This window comes from Pecten maximus, chromosome 9 (genome assembly GCF_902652985.1).
Source record: "Pecten maximus chromosome 9, xPecMax1.1, whole genome shotgun sequence".
Taxonomy (NCBI): Eukaryota; Metazoa; Mollusca; class Bivalvia; order Pectinida; family Pectinidae; genus Pecten; species Pecten maximus.
The window spans coordinates 32,502,935-32,525,231 of NC_047023.1; the positions used below are offsets into that span (position 1 = coordinate 32,502,935).

Genomic DNA, 22,297 nt, shown 5'->3' on the forward strand with positions numbered 1-22,297 from the left:
CCGGCCAGCATATCTGGGTCTTATAATTGTATGCTCTTACTAATAATTCCAACAAAGGTTGAACAAATATACCACAATGTACGGAAATTATAAATTATGATAGTGTGAAGCTCGAGGGTTAATGCAGTTATCAATTTTGATAATCAGTGTGAAACTCAGGATTAAAATTCGAATTAAGTTAAATTGTTCCCAGTCAGAAATTAACAAAATATACCTAAGGTTTTGGTCCCTCTCGATCGCCAGGTCCTTGTGGTCAACCGGTGTTTATATGTGCATACCATCAAACGGCGATTCTATATAGTATTTCCTTGTATGTATTTTAAATAGTTTGTTTCCTTTTCCCCTGTAATTTGTTTATGTAGATCACTTAGCCAAGCCAGATACCTATATAGGTTGTGTATGGCTGTAATTTTTATACAATTACATATATATATATATACTCTCGTTATAATTGTTTATTTATATACTTTAAATTTGAACATGTGAATAAGTTGCTTTATAGTTGATTAAGAGTGGTATCAATCTTGGTGGTTAATGAAGATTGTGAAAATGGAATCTGTAGAGCTAGTCTAACAGGTCTAAGCTTATATTACGGAAATAGCCGGAATGTGTCGCGTCCATTGAATCGGAAATGTCGGAAATAACCGAGCGTCAGATCCGGAGTATTGTATGCAAATTTAAGAATCAATAATTTATATATATTTATACAATTTGATCCAACTTCATTTTCAAAATGTAGCAAAACAGCTGTGTGCAGAAATTTAATATTTTCATTATAGTCTAGGCCGAGCTCTCGCTTAATTTATGGTCTTCTAATGACGTCATTGCGTTGAACAAACGACCTTGCCCTTGTGTTTTACCGGACGCAAAGAGGCGAAGATATACCCAAAATAAAGATCGATTTACCGAGAAAATAAGAAAGAAGAGATATCGGTGAGTTGTTCATAGCAAATTCGTAATACATCGCATCTGCATGCATTCTTCTGGCGCGATTTAATTAACGGATATTGTTAAATGCACAGATCATAAAATCTATTATTTTGTGATGAACAAAGATGGCGTTTCGTTCGCGAAACACGTGCTGGATATATTTGATATTATCTGCGGTGGTTACTTGCACAAATGCCTAGTTAGAACATTATATCAATATCAACACAACTGAACATTCTGATACACGTCAAATTCTTTGTCAAAGGCGCATCATTAACATAATAGTTTCATGGAATCCCGCCTTGTCATCTCGCCCCATAACTGTTTAGTCTGTTATGATAAAATTTGCCAGAAATACGTATGCCTACTTGTTTGATTTGTATTTTATGGTTTCTCTATGGTGCTTATGCATATACATTGATGTTTATGCAGATACATCTGAAATAAACAATCGTATCAATGATTCATGGAACGAACTAGACAAACATGAAACCGAGAACTTTCTTATAAATTACTGAGCTGTAATCGCTGAACTGTCAAACTGGATTTGCATTTTGTATGTATGTTTTGAGTCCGATACTGTATAAGTCCTGAACAGGGAATACACTTTTTTCATATATATAACTATCAAATGATATATTTTATTTATACGAAAACATTCCCCTTTTTAGTCCTTGACTCCCTGATCAATGTTCTTCATCAGGCATCTATTTAAAATTTTCTCTGTGGTTTAATGGCGAGTGAAAACATTTTGCGTCGCTTAAGTTTTTGGTGGTTTTAGGAAGGAGTTATAATAAACATCCTGCCCGGGTTTCGAACTAGTGTTGACCGAATCATTATTGTGCTGGTGACTGGTCAGGATGTGTATGATTTAATGAATGATCGATTGGAATCATGGAAGAATCCTTTCAGGGTCATTGGTGTGAAAGATTTATAATATAATTATAACTGTTATAGTATTGTAAGGTATCATTGTTTCATTATATTATTGACACTTGCGGTTATCTTCTTCTGTTTGTATAACGCGGGTTAGATGTTCATTTCCCGACCTTTCACTGAACTCTTTTTGCATTGAGGTTGTTAAATTGGCTGCTAGTTCTGTCTTGCATGGGCATGGGTATAAAATGCATTACATGCACGGATACTGTGCACACGGAAACAACATATGTATAGACAAATATGGGTCTGTGGGGTAGCGACCAGTTAAAACTTATAGCAGGTTGGCTGGTGATGTCGTTGCATATTCAGTTAGACTTGTCATGAGTGTGTAACATTTAGCACAAGTACAATTATTAGGGTGTCACATGTACAGTTTATATGAGAATGCCTGTGTTTGTCACCATGTGTAGTGTGATGGAAACTCCTTCTCTATCTATGATAAAAAATAGCTATATATAGCCTGTCATATAACCAATAACATGCTTTATTTGTATTTGACTAGAGAGGTGGAACCCCAGAGTATATAGAACCTAGATTTGTTGCGAAATATTACTCAGTTGCTCTTCATTCCTTCTAAACTAGCTATATATATATATATAGCAACCCCTCGTTCTCTGAGCTGCATCCTACCACTAGGCTAATTCCTGAAATAGGTAATAAGGTGATAATACTCTCAAATTTTACAACACCTACCTACATCTTTCAAATCGCTGTTTCCATTACAGTACCACACATTTCCTTTTTTCTATATGTGTATATAGAGATTGGGAATTGCAATACTGTACTGCCAATAGAATAAATTATCTAAGTTTAGTACAATACGCTGAATAGAAAGTCCAAACAAACAGTTTTAGTTTTAATGCACAAATGAACAACAAGACATGATGTCTTATGATATTCTATATCTTGCAGGTGAGCGGTCCACTATGGCACATTTTGTGTATCCGGCAGCAAATGCCCAGCCAGCTGCCGCTTACCCAACTGTCCAGACTGCATACGTGGCTGCAGCACCCCAAGCGGCCTATGCCACTGCTGCCCCCAGAGCTGGACAGGCATATGATAGTTACCAAACAGCACATGCTACACCTCAGTATGCTTACACAACAAGAACACAAGTGGCTGTAACAGTAAGTTTCTTTAATATATAATACAGTCCTGACCTAATGGTTGAAAATTGATTTTCTTTTTTATGTAGCAGTCAGTCGTAGACATTTGTGTGATATCCTGACAAATATGCATCCTCTTTTGACTAGACCATTAGCAAATTTGGCATTTAACTTTTTCAGCCTGCTGCCACATATGACCAGAAAGCTTACTACCAACCTGCGGCACCTTCTTATACAGCTGCTGAAACTCATTACCAACCAGGTAGAAAAATGCCACAGAATGGAAACTTGAAATTTATTGAAAGATCCATGCCACAATTCGTGATAAATGAAGAGTTAGAAAGTCATGGACATTTAATAGAAAATTATCTTTTGATAGAAGAAAAATAATAGTTTATTCTCCAGCTTTTGTTTTATATGATACTCTCTGATTATGTTTTACTAACGGTTAATATTTACTGACTTTCACATGAATTTTATATATAGACCTTAATCTAGTAGGATGGACATTACTGGTTTAAAAAATGAAGGCATTGTTTTATACAGATACAATAATTGATGCAATTTATTTTAGTTGATATAATTAACATACCATTAATTTTGAAATAAATAATATTTGACTATGTTGCAGCTTACCTATCCCCTTTGAAATGTTCGAAGATTATTTTTTTTATCAGCATACACTGTTTCAGCTGCAGCAGCAAAGCCGGTGTATACAACAGGCGCTGCCTACAGTACACAGCGTGCCGCTGCTCCAAAGGCTCAGACGCAAGTGCAAGTGTCAAGTGCTCCGACCTATGTGTATCCCACTAACTCCACACCTGCTGTCACCACCTACGCCAGCAACTATGCCACAAACACTACATCCAGCAACACAACAGCATATACAACAAAGGGTAAACTCAGGTTCCACATCTTCAAATCAAATCTTAAAAATGTTTTTAATTTTTCTGTGATACATGAAAGGTTACAGATATTGTAAGTATGCAGTTATGGAAGACAATTACAATTTCAGTGTAACTTTTTACAAGTTGAATAAAATTCCTTCTTTTCAAATATGTATAACTTTTGAATTGTGTATGACAGCTAAAAGCACTTAGGGACTTCGAGCAATTGTTTATGCATTTTGTAGTGTTTACATAGGAGTAGATGAATTTGCTTAACATATATTTTATTTTGAGTGTTACATCAAATCATACACAGAGTCAATTTGGAATGTTATGGAAATATTGAAAACTTATAGCAATTCTTTATTGTTGACAGATTATTTGTTAGAATTATCATTTTATACATTTTGTAGTTTTTGAACCAGTTTGAGTCTGTGTAACTTGATGGATACTTGCCTCAGAATAACTGTTTAACTCATATGAAAAACAATTGTCCAAAAATGCAGAAATATGAAAAAATTAAATGCATTATATTTTGAATATTTTACCTGCAGATTTGATATTCTAATTCTTCCATTGGGTATTTCATTTATTCCAACAATATGAATATATCTGAATTTTATACAAAAAATATTTGGACAATTAGAAAGTGGGTTAGAGCTGAATATTCTGTTTTGGTGTTTTAATTATATTAACTCTGAAAGATCACAGTCAGTTTTGCACATCCCTTGTTACCAGAATACAAATCTGATATCTTGTGTCCGTTCATGCTCTTATGCTACATATTTATATATATGCTGGTTTTTTTTATCACAATTCCAAGCACTCGTGAATTTACTGAGCATGCATCAAGGGAAAGTTAAGTTATTGTGTCTATTTCTATGTTTGGTGTTTGCATTTATCTGTGATATCCCGAGTTAAGCTTTGATGAGCATGAAACTCTTTACAATTAAAAAGATTTACTTTTTAATTTCTTTAGAAGTATAAATGTAAATGATATGGAAAATAACATCAGTGCAGTCATGTGAAGTCAAAACTGTATTGTGATTTGATTCCCCATTGGTTATGTAATGACGTTTATCTACTTATGATACTAGTAAACGATGCTGTGGAAGTGGGAATTCTGCATTGTGACCAGACTCTTTAATATTCAGACCAAACAAAGAAGTAGTAGATCAGAAGATGGATCTTATATATGATCTTAGTGTAGAAAATACTCTATTGAATTAAACACACTGACGTGCAAGGCTTAAGTTCTTATGAGGCGGCTGGCTGACAGAAACAGTTGTTATTCTACTCAATGCTGTGTTCATATTTCAGCCTCCACTGGTTCCAACTACAACACCATAAAACAAACAGTACAGCCTGTTGTTATAAAAGGTATGAGCAGGGTCTTTTTTATGGCAGACTGGTTCTTTATACTCATGATGATCTACAACGTATAAAAGTATCGACCTTGTGGGGTTACATGCATAAAATAGGAATAAATGTCATAACGTTATTTGAACTGTTACATATATCATGTTACTACTGATGCCATATAGGAATAAAGTTAGATTTGGAGATAGTTGCATGTCAAATTTTCTCTTTTGCTTTGGTTTTTAATTTATTTGATATAATGATAAAACTTAAGCTGTGATACAGTTTCATATTTATTGTAAGTGTTTGAAGTTGTTATCAAAATGATTATTAGAATGGAGTTCACTGAACAGTGGTTCAGCTTTAATATGGTAAATGTTTTATTCTTAGACTTTCATACTTCTACATGTAGATAAAGCATTCATGATCAATAGGCTTCTTAATCAAGTAAGAAAGTCTTTCATTGTAAAACAGAATGTACATGAGCTTGAATATCTAAATGTGGCTTGTGTTAGATTCATTTACATTCCTCGCTGACCAATTTGTTTGAATATTTTGTTTCGCTAGCATTTATGTGTGTAGTTGAGCGTACATTTTTTGATGCTGTAGGTATATTGAGAATCATGTGTATAAATTCATATAAGATTTACATCTGGAATGAGTGTTTGTCTTTGCCAAGAAATTGAATTTTATGAATTATTCCCCTTTGCTAATGCTAACACACAAAAGTACAAATTCACTTAGATGTGATCATATTTTGTCAAAGTTTGTATCAGTTCAATTTGAGGAGGGGGGGGGGGGGGGTGTTAACAAATTGAGTGGCAATGATACAGTAATTTGATGTCTTCTAAAAGTCCCAACTTGAGAACATAGAGGCATCTTATTCAAGTGCCATGATGAAGACTTAAGTCACTTAGATTTTATAGAATTTCATCACTGCATTAATGACTTATGTTTTAGGATTAGTAAAGTGAACTTTTAGGGGGCCAAGGTGAACATCTTACATCTATATCTTTATTACTTTAAGGATTTTTTTACCATTGGATTTCAAAATATTTAATTCTTTATCAAATCTAGATGTAACCTTAATATGCCTACAGTGTTGTTTTACTGAAGCCTAGGCCTTGTTAGTTGTGCTATCACATGCATCTTTCAGCTTTATACATCCCTAGAGGAGTGTTCTGCACACCTGATTTCTGTCAGTCTTAAGTGGAAAGTAATGAATAACTCTATGTTGTCAATACTAAACATAAATCATGTTTCCCTCTCCCAATGTTTTTCCACTTAACAACTACCATTAACCAATAACTGGTATTTTTCGATACATTTTGCCAAATTTTGCCTCTGCAAATTTTGGTTCGGATTAAAAATTAGAAAAAAATAATCACCTAAGACATAGACTGTGAATACAACATTTAGTTAATTTTGTTAAAAAGAAAATGTTAGGTTCATATCTCCACAAAAAATTGTAATTGTTTTAACAATTATGAAATATGGAAGAATGAAGTAAACAATTTTGATCTTTAGATTTTGACTAAAAGTATTAATTTTTGCATTTTGCAGGATATGATGCTGCTCTTTACTCTGCAGCAACATCCTATTATCAGCAACAGCAGGCTGCCAAAACACCAACCGGTACCTGGCAGCTCAAGAAACAGGGCCAACAGGTTGGCAAACCAAAGCCAAAAGTCCCGCCAAAACAGCCACAGCTGCACTACTGCGATGTTTGCAAAATCAGCTGTGCAGGGCCTCAGGTTTGTTACGCTAATTTTACAGTGACTCTCAACTGTGATATCAAAATTTTTAAATATTTGTATGTCTTAAATATTACGCCCAAAATGATTTATGGTTTAGAGCTCTGTGCTGGACATTTAGAATGTAATGTTCCAAACTGTAATTATTTTGTTATCCCCATATGTGAGTTAATGAGAAGATATAGGGATAGACTTGGACATACATACGTAACCAAATGACATCTGTGCTCTTCTGACTTAGTTAATGATCCAATTTTCCTGAACTTCATACACTTACAACCATCATCTTTTGTACAAGTTCACGTTTCAAACACCTGGGGTCAAAAATAGGTCACTGTTACTGTAGATTTTTGGCGTTCTCGCCCTACTAACTCCATTAATGATCCAATTGTTTTAAAACTTTGTACACTTACAGTCATAGTCTCCTGTTACTTTTATTAACATGTCGTATTAATTAATAGTTTTATACTCTAAATTTGAGATTTAATCTTAGTTTATTTTGTGAAGTTGAAGTAAATTTACTCATATACCCACAACCATCATCTTTAGGCAATTTTGGTTTCTCCTGCGGTCAAAATTGAGGTCACTGCTAGATGCTAGTCTGCTACTGTAAATAGATGTTCAATGTCCTCACTGTGCCTACTTCATTAGTTAAATATCTTATTGTCCTTATACTTAATACACTTAATCACACATTTGATATCTTGAATAATTTGAATCTCAAAATTCAAATCTCTTGGGATCCAAATTGAGGTCACTCACTAGAAATAGATTTCATCATCCTTTCTCTACTAACATCATTAATTATTGGATACGTGTAGTTCTGTTACTTCAAAGTCTACGTCACAACTCATCTCTTGTTATGATATTAAGTAGTGCTTTCCTGAGTGGAATTTTAATTAGACTTCTTTATCATCTTTTGTTGCATATTGGTCAATGTTGAATAGCGAGAGGATTTGTATCGTTTGAGAAGCCTTGTTGAAGAATAAATTAGCACTCTTCTTATGAGAGATTTTATGCAGTCTTCATTACTATCAAAATTTGATTTGTAGATTGTTTTATAGTGTTATAAACATTTATTGATTGAATTAAACAACTGAAATCTTGATACATCTCATCAAAATCTGACTATATATAGATTATTGCTGCATTTCATTCTATTTTTATTATGAGTTCTGTAATGTAATTGTAGACATACAGGGAACATCTGGAAGGACAAAAACACAAAAAGAAGGAGGCCGCAATGAAGTCTGGAAACAACTCCCAGCCTGTTGGACGTGGGGGTCAGAATCAACTGCGCTGTGAGCTATGTGACGTCACATGTACAGGAGCTGATGCTTATGCTGCCCACATTAGAGGATCAAAACATCAGAAGGTATGATGCCCTTATACTTTATATTGTTTAAATTTGTTTATCCTGAAACCCCATCCATAAAGTACCAGATGGTGTGATGCCCTTCTACTAATAACGATTTAAAACTGATTATCCTAAAAATCTGGTCTGGTATTCATCTATTTGTTTACCAAATTTTCTGTGTTTATTTTGAAAGAATTTGTTGATTAACATATTATATTAACAGAAGTAGGTCAGACTGACCTACTTTTTGACCTTTGACCTACATCAAATAAAAAGCTTGTCTGGCTTTATCTCCTATGCTACTTGTCACTGACACTTAATATGTTGAACATGAGTTCACCTAGTTCTGGATGTATGTCAGTTATCAAGATTAGGTCATTCTCATCTGACCTACATTTTGACTTTTGACCTACATTCAGTAGAGGAGGGGACTGTAATTCAAGGAAACGTCTTGTTACATTTGTTTTCTTGGTGCGATTTGGCTCATACTTGCCTGGTGATAGCTCTTATAAAAATATGTTTTTACAGGCAATAAAAAAAAAAAGGAAATTGTACTGATGAAAATGTATTCCTATTTATTCCCAGGTCCTGAAGCTACATACCCGACTTGGGAAGCCAATTCCCTCTACAGATCCTGTGATCGTGTCTCCAACATCTGCTGGGTCATCCACCACTGCCAAGACTGGCACATCCGCTACATCTACCACAGCCACAGCCACCAAACCTACCACCAAACCAGCTCCTGTAGTCACAACACAACCCACCATCACCAAGAAGGTCCTGTCCACTCCCAAAATCACCTTTGTTGGAGGTACACAACTCAAGACACTCGGGACCAAGCCTGAGGAGGTGAAGGTGGAGCCGAAGATTGAGCCCATGGCAGCATCTGCATCACTAACAGATGATGGTAGGCTACACACAACAGGGGTTTAAATTAACTTTTTCTCAGGCCAGTGATGCAACAAATTCTGGTAGCCTGGCATGGATTTCTACTAGCCCGGCCTCCCAGGCTAGCATTGGTGTCAAATCCTGACACAAAGCACTTATATTTTGTCTGTAGAAGTTCTTCAAATGTATTCCTCTGAGGTGGTTGGTTGGATTGACTACTTCTATAGAATTAATACATTATATAAAGATAATTTGAGAAAGATGTCTACTGTGTAAATGCTATTGTTCTATTGAACTAAAAGTTCATGTCGGAAGGCATGCCTCCTGGTCGATGTTTTCTACTGAAAAATGAAACGGGCCACTTTGTTTCCTTGTACTGTACATCTCATTCCGTATGAATAACTAAGATAAACATTCTTAATTTTAGTTATCTAATTTTTGTAGGTTTCATAGTCGCCTTATACCACAAACAAGCTCAAAATGAGTTTGTTCATACCTTACTTAGTGTAATATTGTCCGATAGAAATACGAGATTGCTTTTGTTTGGTTTTAAGTAAAAAAATTAATCCAGACATATTTGACAAAGAAACTCTTTCCATGGTGTGTGATTAAAATGACTGAGTTCATTTGAAGGACTTGTGACGATTATATAGATATACTACTTACGTGTTTGTTCAACCCTCAAGGACTTGAGACGATTGTTAGATATAATACTTACGTGTTTGTTCAACCCTTGCAGACAAGGAAGATGAGGATGGAGACAAGTTGAATATCCTTGGAGAGAAAGATGTGGCACCTGTTGGTAAGTGTTTGCACTGTTAATTAGCAGTTCTTATGCCAGCATTTGATCGGTAATGGAATAGTTTCCTCAGAGGAAACATCCTCTACAATATTTCAGATGTTCATCTTTCTAATGCTATTTAATTCAGCTGTTTTAAAGTTTTGTAACCAATTGTGGCAGAGTGATAATTTTCCACCTGATTGATGCTTTATGTCTTTGAATAACAGGTCATGAGTACATAGAAGAGGTGAAGAATGAGCAAGGAAAAACCATCAGCTTTAACTGCAAATTGTGTGAATGTAAATTCAATGATCCAAATGCTAAAGAGATGCACATGAAAGGTCGCAGGCATCGACTACAGTATAAGGTATGTGATCCAACATAGGATATTGTAATCTATTCAGTCTGTCTACGTATTTGTCCATGTAATAATTATGTAATGAGCAGGAGTACTGAGTTCACAAATTTCACTATATAACAGATATTGGTTGTCCAGATCTATATTGTCTGCTTTGTTGCCTGTATTGCAATTGTATTGCTATATATTTGACTTGTTGGATTTAAAATCAGTTGCTCCATGTACATCAGTGTGAGAATGCACACACCTGTATGTTTTACAAAATATTTCAAAGTTAATGCATAGCAAAATTAAAAATTTTCCTTTTCTAGAAAAAAGTAGACCCCAGCCTGAATGTTGAGGTAAAGCCAAGCATCAGAGCAAGGAAGATCCAAGAGGAGAAGATCCGACGGCAAGCGCAAAAAGAGGAATACTGGCGACGTCGCGAGCAGGAGCAAAGGTGGCGCGACGAGATGAGGTACAGTGTACAGGACCCTGTATACACCAGCTGAAGAGATGATCATTCTCACATAGGGCATGATTACTATTGATTCCTGAGTAAACAATATAGGGGCTTGGGTTACTATTGAGTTCCAAGAAAAAGAAATGTTATGAATACTGGAAAAAACAACTGTGTTGGATTTTTATGGTTATCACACAGGGAAAAAAATCAAATGTTATACATTCTTGATTTCATAATATTAAATTGACCTTTAATTATTTAACGAAATATTGGATGTATTCATATTTTATATATTGTTTGCGCTTTTGTAAGTTTTTGTTGCCATGCAGGCTGATTTTTTTTAAATTTTAAGTTGCTTTTCCATAGCAAATGTAAGACAGCCAAGCTTCTAAAATTCTCAATTGTTATAAAACAGCAAAGCTTTTAAAAAGATTTCTGACCAGGAGTTTTTTACTGGTACTTGATCTGATGCAGTATTTCAGTATAGGTGAGAAGGAATCCAGGCTGGTTTGTGCAAGGTTTTGTGTACTGTTTTCTCCTTGTGTAGATTTTAGCATGGTGTTCAAAGGAGTTTCAATTCTACTTAATCATTTGCACTGCTTTTCTGTCTAGCTAACCTTTTTAATCTCCTTTGTCCTTCTTTAGACTGCACACACCTAATGAGAACTAATTACTTCACTTTTCATTTTCAATTTGCATTTTATAACAGAAAATTCCTTTTAACAATTGTATTGTTTCCCCTAACACTGATTGTATCCTCTAAAACTAGATAGTTATTAGTAATACAAAAATCAGTTACACAGAATAAGAGTTCATGCATTAGCTAATTTCTAACCAATAACCACTAACATTCAGTCGGTAGAATGGGACTAACAGCAGTGACTGTGTGAGAACTTTTCACATTGTACTTAAAAGATCTCTTTGTGTTTATTGGTTAAGAGCAGGCATGGTACCACTGCCCTGCAGGTTAGGGATAAGTCACAAGTAGGAAATATTAGGAAAATTTAGATGGACATCAAAAATATAATCTAAACCAACTGATTGTAACTTGTGAAATTCTTTTCATACCAGAATTGAAATAATTATAAATTCATAAAATGGCCGCTGTGATAAGTAGCCAAAACCATCATGATAAAATGTCATCTTAACCAAGTCATTCAGCTAATCATGGTATTTAGAAATTCGGTAACTAATATTGCCATTATACGTATAGCTATGGCTGTAAACTACTAAGTGTTCATTTAAAAGGGTTAGCATGTCTATAACTGTTCCTCTTTGTCTGTTTATGAGTAGTTATTAAAAAGGTTGCACTGTATGTTATATGTGTAAATGTTATTACTAACACCTTATATTAAATAACATTGAACCTGTACAATAAAATGTATCAAATGTTGATCCATTCTGACATATTTAACAAAATCTTATTCATTATATTAAAGCTTTTGTGTTGAGAAAATGCCAGATAGTATTTTATATTATATACCGATATATTTTCTAATAATTATTTATTGAAGTTTTGTTTTAAATATATTTTTTCATCCTTATATAAATGAAAAAAAATGTTTCAAAATGTCAGATCTGACACCATATTGAGAGTAATGTCTTCTCGGGTCAGGTTAAGTAAGAGGCCACATGCTTGGTGTTTAACTTATTTCCGTGGTGTACAGACATGCTTGGTGTTTAATTTATTTTCGTGGTGTACAGACATACTTGGTGTTTAACTTATTTTCGTGGTGTACAGACATATTTGGTGTTGAACTTATTTCTGTGGTGTTCAGAATGGAAGATGAGCTGTATTGGGAGGAGAGACGACGGTACGAGGACCAGGAGTACTTTGAATGGCAGAGGCAAGGTGGACGACCAGGCATGGGACCTCCAAGGCCTTTCCTTCACGGACCTGGAGGACCACACATGGTAATAACAATGCTAGAATAGTGTCTTCTTAATTAGTTTTAGTCCAAGCTGGTCTTTTTTTCAGTTAGAGAATATTAAGTCTATTAAAGATATCTTCTGAAATGTTATCTTGTATAGTTGTACATTTTGATATTGACAATGGTAATATTTCTTCAATTTGGAGAAATTAACTCTTAATTATCTGTTTATAAGTGTTTGGAAACTATGGTATATAACTTAAGTCTTTCTGATACATAATCTCCTTTTCCAGGACTTCAAGGAGTGACAGGTCCCAAGAATCGTTATATCCTGAATATTATTCATGTTTGATCCTGTTGTGTAGCCCAGTAAGGTGTATGTCAGAATTAAATGTTGTACTGGCAATGACCTGTATTTTGGTTTTGTTCATAGTTCCAGCCTATGAGAAGACCCGATTCCTCAGATGATCGCCATGTGATGGCCAAACATGTTGCAATTTATCCAAATGAAGTAGAGGTATGGTGTTATTTTGTGTATCAAAATGTCCATTAGAAATGAAATTTTTATTCAATTTTGCCACCATCCATGTGTTTCCAAAATTTTGGAACTTTTAAGTTTACACTTTATAAAAATAACCTGAGATCAGAAGTGAATGGCATGATGTAAAAAATTCTGTTATAATATTCTAGTGTCAGCACATTAAAACTGGAAGTTACCAGCCTTGTTTAGACTGGTGATTGCATTGATTCTCATTTATTCAATATAAATTACATATTTAATTATTTTTCCTTTCTTCTTTCAGCTTCAAGCTGTACAAAATATTGTATCTTTGTGTGAGAAGTCTTTGAAACAAGTGTCAGACTTTTTAACAGACAGGTTAGTATATGTGCTACTGTATCATGTGTATGTTAATTTCTGATGACATTTGTGCATGTTTTACATCAATTTATTTTGTTCTTTTGATTTTTTTGAAAATAACAATAATAATTTTGTTTGTTTTAATTTTGAAATTTGGTATTTTTTCAGCATTAATCCAAAAAGCATGGATATAGATAAAGATGCTGCAAAGAAAGAATCTGATAGTAAAGAAGGGTAAGTAAAGGAATTCATCTTAAAAGTTTGTGTAGAATCTGATAGTAAAGAAGGGTAAGTAAAGGAATTCATCTTTAAAGTTTGTGTAGAAGAGATGAGAAGATACATTAACTGAAATAGGCTTTATTATTTTTTTTTTTTAAATGTGAAAAATAGGCGTTTAACCCATTGGGGGGAATCTTTTGATCTAAAAATGTATTATGTACTGAACTATAAGAATTTTTCTATTTTTTTTAGGGACAAAAAGGAGGATCCATTGGCTAATCGTGTGTTGAAGGGTGTAATGCGAGTGGGAGTCCTAGCTAAAGGTCTACTCCTTCATGGGGACCTTAATGTACATCTTGTGGTTCTGTGTTCAGAAAAACCCACACGCACACTCTTAGAGCGAGTGGCAGATGGCCTACCAAAACAGATTGCAGTATGTTTCTTTTTCGTAATGTGGATAAATGAAAAAATATCTTGATGGCTTCTATTTCAAAATTGCCTGCTGGCATTATCCTGAAAACATGTCATTGTTTGTTTTAACTTGAAATTGAATTGACATTGATATTTTAGCCTCCCATTATATTTATTTGATACAGCTTCTTTATGCATAACAAAAGGGCTCAGTATGCATATGTAAAAATCAAGTGTACATATTTGTATTTGAAAAGAAATATATGTGAATTGAATTTGTTTTGTAGGCAGTGACAGAAGAAACCTATGAAGTTCGACGGTGTGTGGAGGAAGCTGCCATTATTGTGACAAACAACAAGGAGCCCAAGACTACCTGCAGCATTACTTTGACATCTCCAGTCATGCGGGAAGCTCAACTGTCTGATGGAGGTAAAAAAGAATGGCAGTACTTTTGTTTTCAGTATACATGTGTATTTCTGCTATAAGGCATAAAGTCTTTTCAATTTAACTGAAAAAAAATGTTTCATTGTTTTGGATTCTCGTTTGTGGAGTGGTCATGTTTTTTTGGAGCAAACTGGGAAAGAAATTAATTTACTTTGTAAGTTTAAGAATAATTACACTTTCAAGATACTCTCTTTAGCATGATCATTCTACAGTACACTAATTTATCCGAAATCAAAAAATTAATAAAGGAAAATATTTTACAAAACTGTTTGTAGCAAGTTGGAAGGCTTTACCATACAGAAGTAACAGTTTTGTGAACAGCTGATTACCAAATACTGCAAATGAAAAAAAAAAAAGAAAATTTAAAAAAATTTCACATACAAGTATTCTTGATATGGTTTTACTTGTATTGTTTAAATGATGTTTCATGATAACTGACATGTTTTCCTACCCTATTTCATATGCATAACATTTGGAAAGCCTTCTAGCCATCTCCTGCACAGGTATTCTGTCAGAGAATGACCAGGATCCGTCACTTTATGGAAGGATTTTTGACCATGATGACAATACAAATGTGGACTTCATAGAATACTGGCCTTCCTTGCACCTAATCCCATTTTGTATTTTATTTTATGATTTGGTTAAAATTTTCTTTTGTTTTCTTTTTGCTCATTCGCCATTATCAATGTCCTTATTTGTAAAGAACCAAATACCTCCTTGTATGGTAGTCAGATACTTCATGATCACTTTATAAGGGTGTGAAGCTGGCCATGTGTTTTATAAAAAAATTATGAAGAAAAAGAAAACAAAGAATCCATATACAGAAACCTTGTTAGTTATCCAAAGCTGATAATTCCAAAGTACTCATCAATTTCTTTCATCACACACATACACATTTTGGGATTGGTTTTAAGATAGTGAAAACCAATGATCTGCAGCATGTATACCCAAGATGTTAATTCTTCCTGAAGTCGGTTTCCTTTTGCTCTGATGTATATCCTATTTCAATTTTTGACACATCAACATTCTTACCTTTTGCTCTGATGTATATCCTATTTCAATTTTTGACACATCAACTTTCTTACCTCGGCACCGATACTTTACCTGGATCTGGAAACAATTCTTTTATCCTTCTGATATTTATTAGCAAAAGGTTGACATCTGGTAGCATCATCTGTGACATTCTGTGTTTCCAATTTGTAAAGAATGTGTTGCATGTATATGTGTTGTGGGGGAGGTCCGGTATACTTTGGGGTCCACTTTGACTCTCTGTGGATACAGACAGTCTGTTGTAATTGTCATCTTTTCTGCAAATGGTCAAACACCCATTCCTGCTACACAACTGGTTCAATGTGTTAATACTACAGAGACCTCTGCTACTGTAAGCGTCAAAGACCCACCGGATGTGTTGGATAGGCAGAAATGCCTCGATGCTCTCGCAGCCCTTCGCCATGCTAAATGGTTTCAGGTTCGAACCTTTTTATACTTACTTTGCAGCCTGATGGTCTGTTATGATAATACAGAAGACATTCTGTGAACCCTGAACTGCAGATTTGCACATATCAATGATCAATCTTTAAATGAAATGTAAACTTAAGATGATACGACAAATCAGCATTGTATTGGTGTTGTTGGATACTTTGTCATTTGCCATGTTCTTTCTTTGTTTGACAATAAATTTTGAGGATCAAGTATGGTACAAACTAATAATTTCTATAGTGGGAAAAAATTACTAGAAGAAAATCTTTCTAGATTATATTCATAGATAGCCATAAGTCTGTGAAAAAGATATTTTCAGTGTTTAATGGTTTTCAGAAATATCAGTATATAACGTTTTTTGAGATAGAGCCTACAGTTGTTGGGACGAAACCTAGTACTGGTTGGAGTCATGTAGGCAGTAAACCATTAACTAACTAACCGACTAAGATGTTGTAATGAATACAGATAGAATTGTCGGGTATATTTGGCAAAGTACTCCAACATCACCTTTCTTCTGATTGAGGTGACAATGGGAAGGCAGCTCTCATACCTTGAGTGGTGAATGAAAGACAAGAGTGAATGAAATTTTGACTTTGCTGTTTACTGTGAATGATGACTATAACTGATGATAAATGAATCCGTAGTCTCAAACCAAAGTCAAATGGTGTCAAGAGTTTTAAGAAACCTGTTAAAATGCCAATTTCTAGCTCCGATTCATTAATGTTTTGTCTGCTAAGAAACAATTTTTAGTAGTAAAGCATTGTTTATACTGTGGAGAAATTTAAACACGAGAGAAATATTAAACTTATTGAAATCAACGGTGGTGTTTTTGATCAAAGACATTAACTATACCATTAGATAATGGCCATAAATTAACCTTTTCCATCTGACTTTGTTTTAATGTTCTACATATATACCAACACTCTGTCCAAGTTGTTTCCAGGAAGAAAATTTGTCAAATTAATACCACAATGGTATGAGTCCAAAAGAAAATTTATGAAAATACTTGGAAACAAGTTTGGACAGAATGTTCTGCTTCAATTAAAATTGTTCTTCTGCACTTTACACGACAACCGGCCAGGTAGGTAAGCTAACATGACATGGATTCATTTAAGACGATCTTCATGGGTAAACAGCAGATTTTACGATTTACATTAAATACTGATCATTTCTGTCTGAGATTTATGGGGAAATACACTAAAAAGGTATGTGAGAGGGAAGCCTGTTTCTTGTCAAAATTTACGGATTAATATATTGGCATTAATTGTCAGTATACTCCAGTTAATTTGGACAGGGAACAGGATTTCATAAATGATTTTGAAGTTTTATTTCAAATAACAAATATGTAGACTTGTTTTGCTTCTCATTTCTTTTACATGTTTACATGTTTTACAAGAACAACATCATCCAACATCTCATTGAAAAGCAAAGTAACTCTGTAAAATTTGGATACAGTGAAATAAAACTTGCAATAGAGAGAACAAATTCTGTTTCCACATAAATGGTTGAAACTTGAATTTGCTCTCCTTTTGAGAGAAAAGTGGGAAAGGCAAAAACCATAAGGATCCCTTTTCACAAAAAGAAGTTATTCAAAGGACATTAAAATGGTGTTATTTAGAATTCACCATAAATGTTTGTGGAATGATATTCTGTGATATGGGAGTCTTATTTCATCATATTGAGATAATACAATGAAGATTGATCATGACAAGACAGTAGGACCCTGATACATGAGGCTGGAAAGTTGTGAGGTCTTCGGCATGGTGTTGGTGCCACTGGCATGTGGAAAATGCGTGTACAGCATGCATCACCTGTGCCATAAAATCGTACCAAATACAAATCACACCAAAAAAACATTCAAGAATCTGGAATAATACAAGTTAACTTGTGAGGTAAAGCATGATTCAAATATTGTTTGTTGTGACTATATAATTTGGGAGTTTGAAATAGACATATTTAATACGGTAAAGTTTTACCTGGGATGGTAAGGTTTTACCTTTGACTCCAGATTCTTGAATAAGATTGTCAGAAAACTTGGTCTTATTTTGGATTTCTCCCTGTTTGATTACATAGGCTAGAGCGAACGGACTGCAGTCTTGTGTTGTTGTGATCCGAATCCTACGTGACCTTTGTCAGCGTGTTCCTACATGGACTCCTCTAAATGAATGGGTAAGCCTTCGTCATCATCCAAGATAATTGAATTCTCAAGATATAACAACAATGCTCCATCTTAGGTTGTTATTCTTTCCAAATCTCAACTGTTAGTTTACTGTATTGATGTAGACAGTCCAAACACTACCTGAGGACTATTTTTCAGTTATTCCTAGATTATGTGTAAATCAATCAAACTTAGCTCATTTACCATATTTAATAAGCCACCCATCTGAATTTTCCCTTGAGTGTTTGTTTAATACAAATGTCCTGTATTTTTCTAGAATCTGACATATCATTAAAATTAAATCAGATTCAATAATGTCTGCCATAATATGTCTACATAGGCCATGGAGTTACTTGTGGAGAAGTGTGTGAGTAGTGGTGGTGCCAAGATGAGTCCCGGCGATGCTTTACGCAGAGTCTTTGAATGTCTAGCATCAGGGTTACTCCTACCAGGTATGTTCCAACTCATCACCTGTTTTACCAATGGTTGACATGGAAGTGTATATTTATCATATAATTCGTCAGATACTTTGTTATACAACCCAGTGTGTTGTTACATAGACCAGCACAGTTATGTCATATCAAACGTTGGTATTGTGTTGAAATTCAGCTTAAAATTCGAACTCTCAAAAACAAAAGACTGATGAATGATTAAATCAAATTTCTCTTACTAATGCATTGTTATCTACCAAGGCAAGCAAACAAAAACTTAACATGATAGTGAGGTTTTAATAGGATAATTTTGAAACCATTATAGATACATATACAGGTAAATTGAGACATATTTTTGTTACAGGTGGGCCGGGGTTGTATGATCCCTGTGAAAAGGACCCGGCCGATGCTGCTGCATCACTTACACCCCAGGAACGAGAGGATATCACTGCATCTGCTCAGGTTAGTCTGCAAATATTGCTCAACTTGAGTACATGTGTATATCAAATAGTCAACTGAGTTATCTGGTAGGTAAAACTTGGTGGATTGACATTAATCATTGCTTAGCTATAGGTAGATCACCAAATGTTGCCTAAACTCAACACTCTTCATTTGGTCTACTCAGATGTGAAAAACATTGGATTAGGGTTCCTCAACCTTTGCTTCTTCATGATATATACTAACTGATTAAATGTCCGAAGGACCAAGGTGAGCTTCCTTGCATCTGTCCGTCCGTCAACAATACTTTGTGAACACGATAACTTGAATAAATATCAACCAAGTTTGATGAAACTTTGTAGGCAGTCATATACAAATCTGAGACAAGTACAAAATGGAAATGATTAGACAGTAACTTACAGAGTTATAGCCCTTGTATGATATTATTATTGGACCTTGTGAACATGACAACTGGAGTAAATATCTACCAAGTCTGATGACATTTTTTATGTTGCCTTATATCGACAAGATCTCAGTTAAGTTCAAATTATTTGACAGTAACTTACTGCTTATTTATTGCCATTTTGATATTATTAACAATTTTTTATGTGGTGTCGATTAAACAACAATATATATATATATACATATGTATAAATAATTGATATATTATCCAGTAGTTTCCAGAAATGTGAAAAATGTACTGCTGCTATTTCCTTTTCAGTAATTTATTATTCAATACATGAAATCGAATTGAATGTGTGGGGGAAATCGGATGATGTTATAATACATTGTATAAATGTGTGGCTCCCTTAGCTTGGGAAAGGAGGGGCGGGCATTTTGTCATGATATAAAAATCCAGGTGAGGAGTGCAGGACCTCTGGGCCTCTTGTTTCATATTTTTCAGAAAATATCAAAATTAATTCTTCTCAATGTAAATGGAATGTAAATGTAAATAGAAACAACTATCATCAGTAAGGCTAACAGTTTTAATTTGTATGGAATTCTGACTCCATAAAATGTGAAACATACTGGGCAATGCCATTATAAATGGGTGAAACAGTGATGTTTGAAATTCAATTAATTGTTTGAAATATAAAATGAGCACTGGTTCTATTTCCTGTTAACAGCATGCTCTGAGGCTGATAGCATTCCGACAGATCCACAAGGTGTTGGGTATGGACCAGTTGCCAGCACCAAAATTCCAACGACAAAGGATGAATCCTCGCAAGCGACGGAGGATGGACAGTGCTACAGGAGAAGGCGATGAAGGTAAGCCATATGACATCAAGAAAGCTGCTGGTGAAATCATATTCTGTAGTCTCAATTATTTTTTAAAATATTTGGAAACAAAGCTGTGGTATAGTTTGTACTTGAAAGCTGTGTGACAAATCTTGTATCAGTAAACTTTATATTGCTTGAAAGCAGTTATTCGCCAGTATCAAAGGCTCTCGTGACACTGTGTAATAGGCTCTTGGATGGTAGGATTAATTTATACAGTTCTTTCATCTAGAAGAAGGGATACTTTTATTTCTTGATGCGTGACGAAAACAAGAAATCATTTACTGTTTGTTCATATGAAAAATGTTTCAGAAAAATATTGATATACACACATATTTGAAATCTGTATGATTTTTTTTTTTTTTTTTATCAGTGGGAGAGAAGAAAGACAAAAAGGATGAAGATCAGACGATGGAAACAGCTGATGGAAAGCAATGAAATATTTGTGATGAATGAGGAGTGAGAATCTGACTTAAAATTCATACAAGAACAGCATTTGATAAGGACTTCGTGTTTATCGGTTCTCCATTCTCAATGTTGTCTGGACTGGTCGTTCTGAACACTAGATAATATTTTGAGTTTCTGAGAGAATGGGGAAAACCCTATGTTTAAAGGCATTCTTTAAGTAGGTTATTTCTAATGTGTTGCATATTTTGTCCATGTTACAAAAGGAGACTTGAAAATACTTTAGTAGTTTGGTGAAAATGTGTTCATATTTGCTTTTTCTTCAGAGGTTCCTGAATATGATATTCTACCTTATCAACACGATATGTCTCTTTGATGTTGTGATATATTTTTTTTTAATTTACAATTTCTGTTAACGTTGTTTGTGTTACAATTTTATCTGATCATGTTTAAATCTTTCAACGGTCACTATCATTTTATTACAGTATCATATTTACTATTTGTTAATACGAGTATTCTGCAGATCATAATATGTGGCTTCAATGTGTTTCATTATTAAACTTTTTAACATATGATCATTATATCTTTTGGTTCAATATATCATGATTTCTTACTAAAAGTGATTTCACAAACTTAATTTTTTCTACTATTTTGTTTGATTCCTTTCTCCTGGGTTATGTTGAATTTCTAATCATATAGATATTTTAAAATATGACCATTTATGGGAATTGGTGTTCAATTGCCACATTTAATAATTTTTGTAATTTGTCTGACTTCAATACAGCTGCTAGTCTTTGTGTTATGCTTTTGAAGTGTGTAAAAAGGTCAAGGTTACTCTGGCAAATCTGTATACATAGTCGGTCTACTTCAAAATATGGTTGTAGACATTGAGGTTTAGTTGTATACTAGATGCAGGTGTGTTCTTTCGTCAGTATTTAGATGTATAAAGTTGTGTCTGTACGACTGTATATTGCAGTCAGTGTGTTCGGACAGTCCCCCTAGAAGTATGATAACTGGTATACAACATATTATTTCTGTACATGTACTTGTATCAGGTACATATACAGACTTCTACCATTTATTATTGATTTTTATATACTGATATATAATTGTTGTGTTGTGTCCAGAAATTATGTTTTATGAGAAGTGCACACACATCTATATATTCCCACTATTATGCTGTATAGCACTGGTAGCAGACTAGATGTGGTCGTGAGCATAAGGTGTACGAGTGTAGTCTACCAATTGTAAGATAATATTGCAGACTCATTATGCTGATAATGTTTATTGGTTAATGGATCAATAAATATCTTTATATGTGTATCTACCATCTCTTGTGTTATTTCTTGCTTTAAAAAATTTTTTAAATCCAGATTCAAGGATAAAAATGATTTAAACTTCAACTTACTGCGTTAATACATTGCCATACTTGGGTTTCCAAAAGACATCCTTTTCTGTCAATATGCCAATGCTAATGTCTGATTGAGCCTTGTTGATGCTGCA

General features: G+C 34.2%; 1 protein-coding gene across 4 annotated transcripts; it reads left to right on the top strand.

The window, feature by feature from the left end:
- Nucleotides 1-828: 828 nt before the first annotated feature.
- LOC117334478 (zinc finger RNA-binding protein-like) lies at nt 829-22,121 on the top strand. 4 transcript variants are annotated; one of them, XM_033894129.1, is made up of 23 exons: nt 829-933; nt 2,782-2,996; nt 3,156-3,237; nt 3,653-3,871; nt 5,183-5,242; nt 6,785-6,975; nt 8,168-8,350; nt 8,918-9,239; nt 9,960-10,022; nt 10,229-10,368; nt 10,671-10,816; nt 12,580-12,715; nt 13,106-13,189; nt 13,476-13,549; nt 13,700-13,765; nt 14,003-14,183; nt 14,449-14,590; nt 15,973-16,073; nt 18,158-18,253; nt 18,583-18,694; nt 19,038-19,135; nt 20,239-20,380; nt 20,763-22,121. In XM_033894129.1, exons 2-23 carry the CDS (start codon nt 2,796-2,798, stop codon nt 20,825-20,827), a joined length of 2,904 nt encoding a protein of 967 aa, XP_033750020.1. In that variant the 5' UTR covers nt 829-933; nt 2,782-2,795; the 3' UTR covers nt 20,828-22,121. The 4 variants fall into 4 exon arrangements, with proteins under 4 accessions (XP_033750020.1, XP_033750022.1, XP_033750021.1 ...); XM_033894131.1 differs by having other exon boundaries at nt 10,671-10,798; XM_033894130.1 differs by having other exon boundaries at nt 3,668-3,871.
- The last annotated feature ends 176 nt before the right edge of the window (nt 22,122-22,297 follow it).

What these genes read in the sequence shown, in the direction of transcription:
- LOC117334478 (XM_033894129.1), top strand. Translation starts at nt 2,796, where the DNA reads ATGGCACATTTTGTGTATCCGGCAGCAAATGCCCAGCCAGCTGCCGCT. An exon ending in AACAGCATATACAACAAAGG is followed by an intron (nt 3,872 to 5,182) that starts GTAAACTCAGGT and finishes TTCATATTTCAG; the next exon opens with CCTCCACTGGTTCCAACTAC. An exon ending in ATCAGGGTTACTCCTACCAG is followed by an intron (nt 18,695 to 19,037) that starts GTATGTTCCAAC and finishes TTTTTGTTACAG; the next exon opens with GTGGGCCGGGGTTGTATGAT.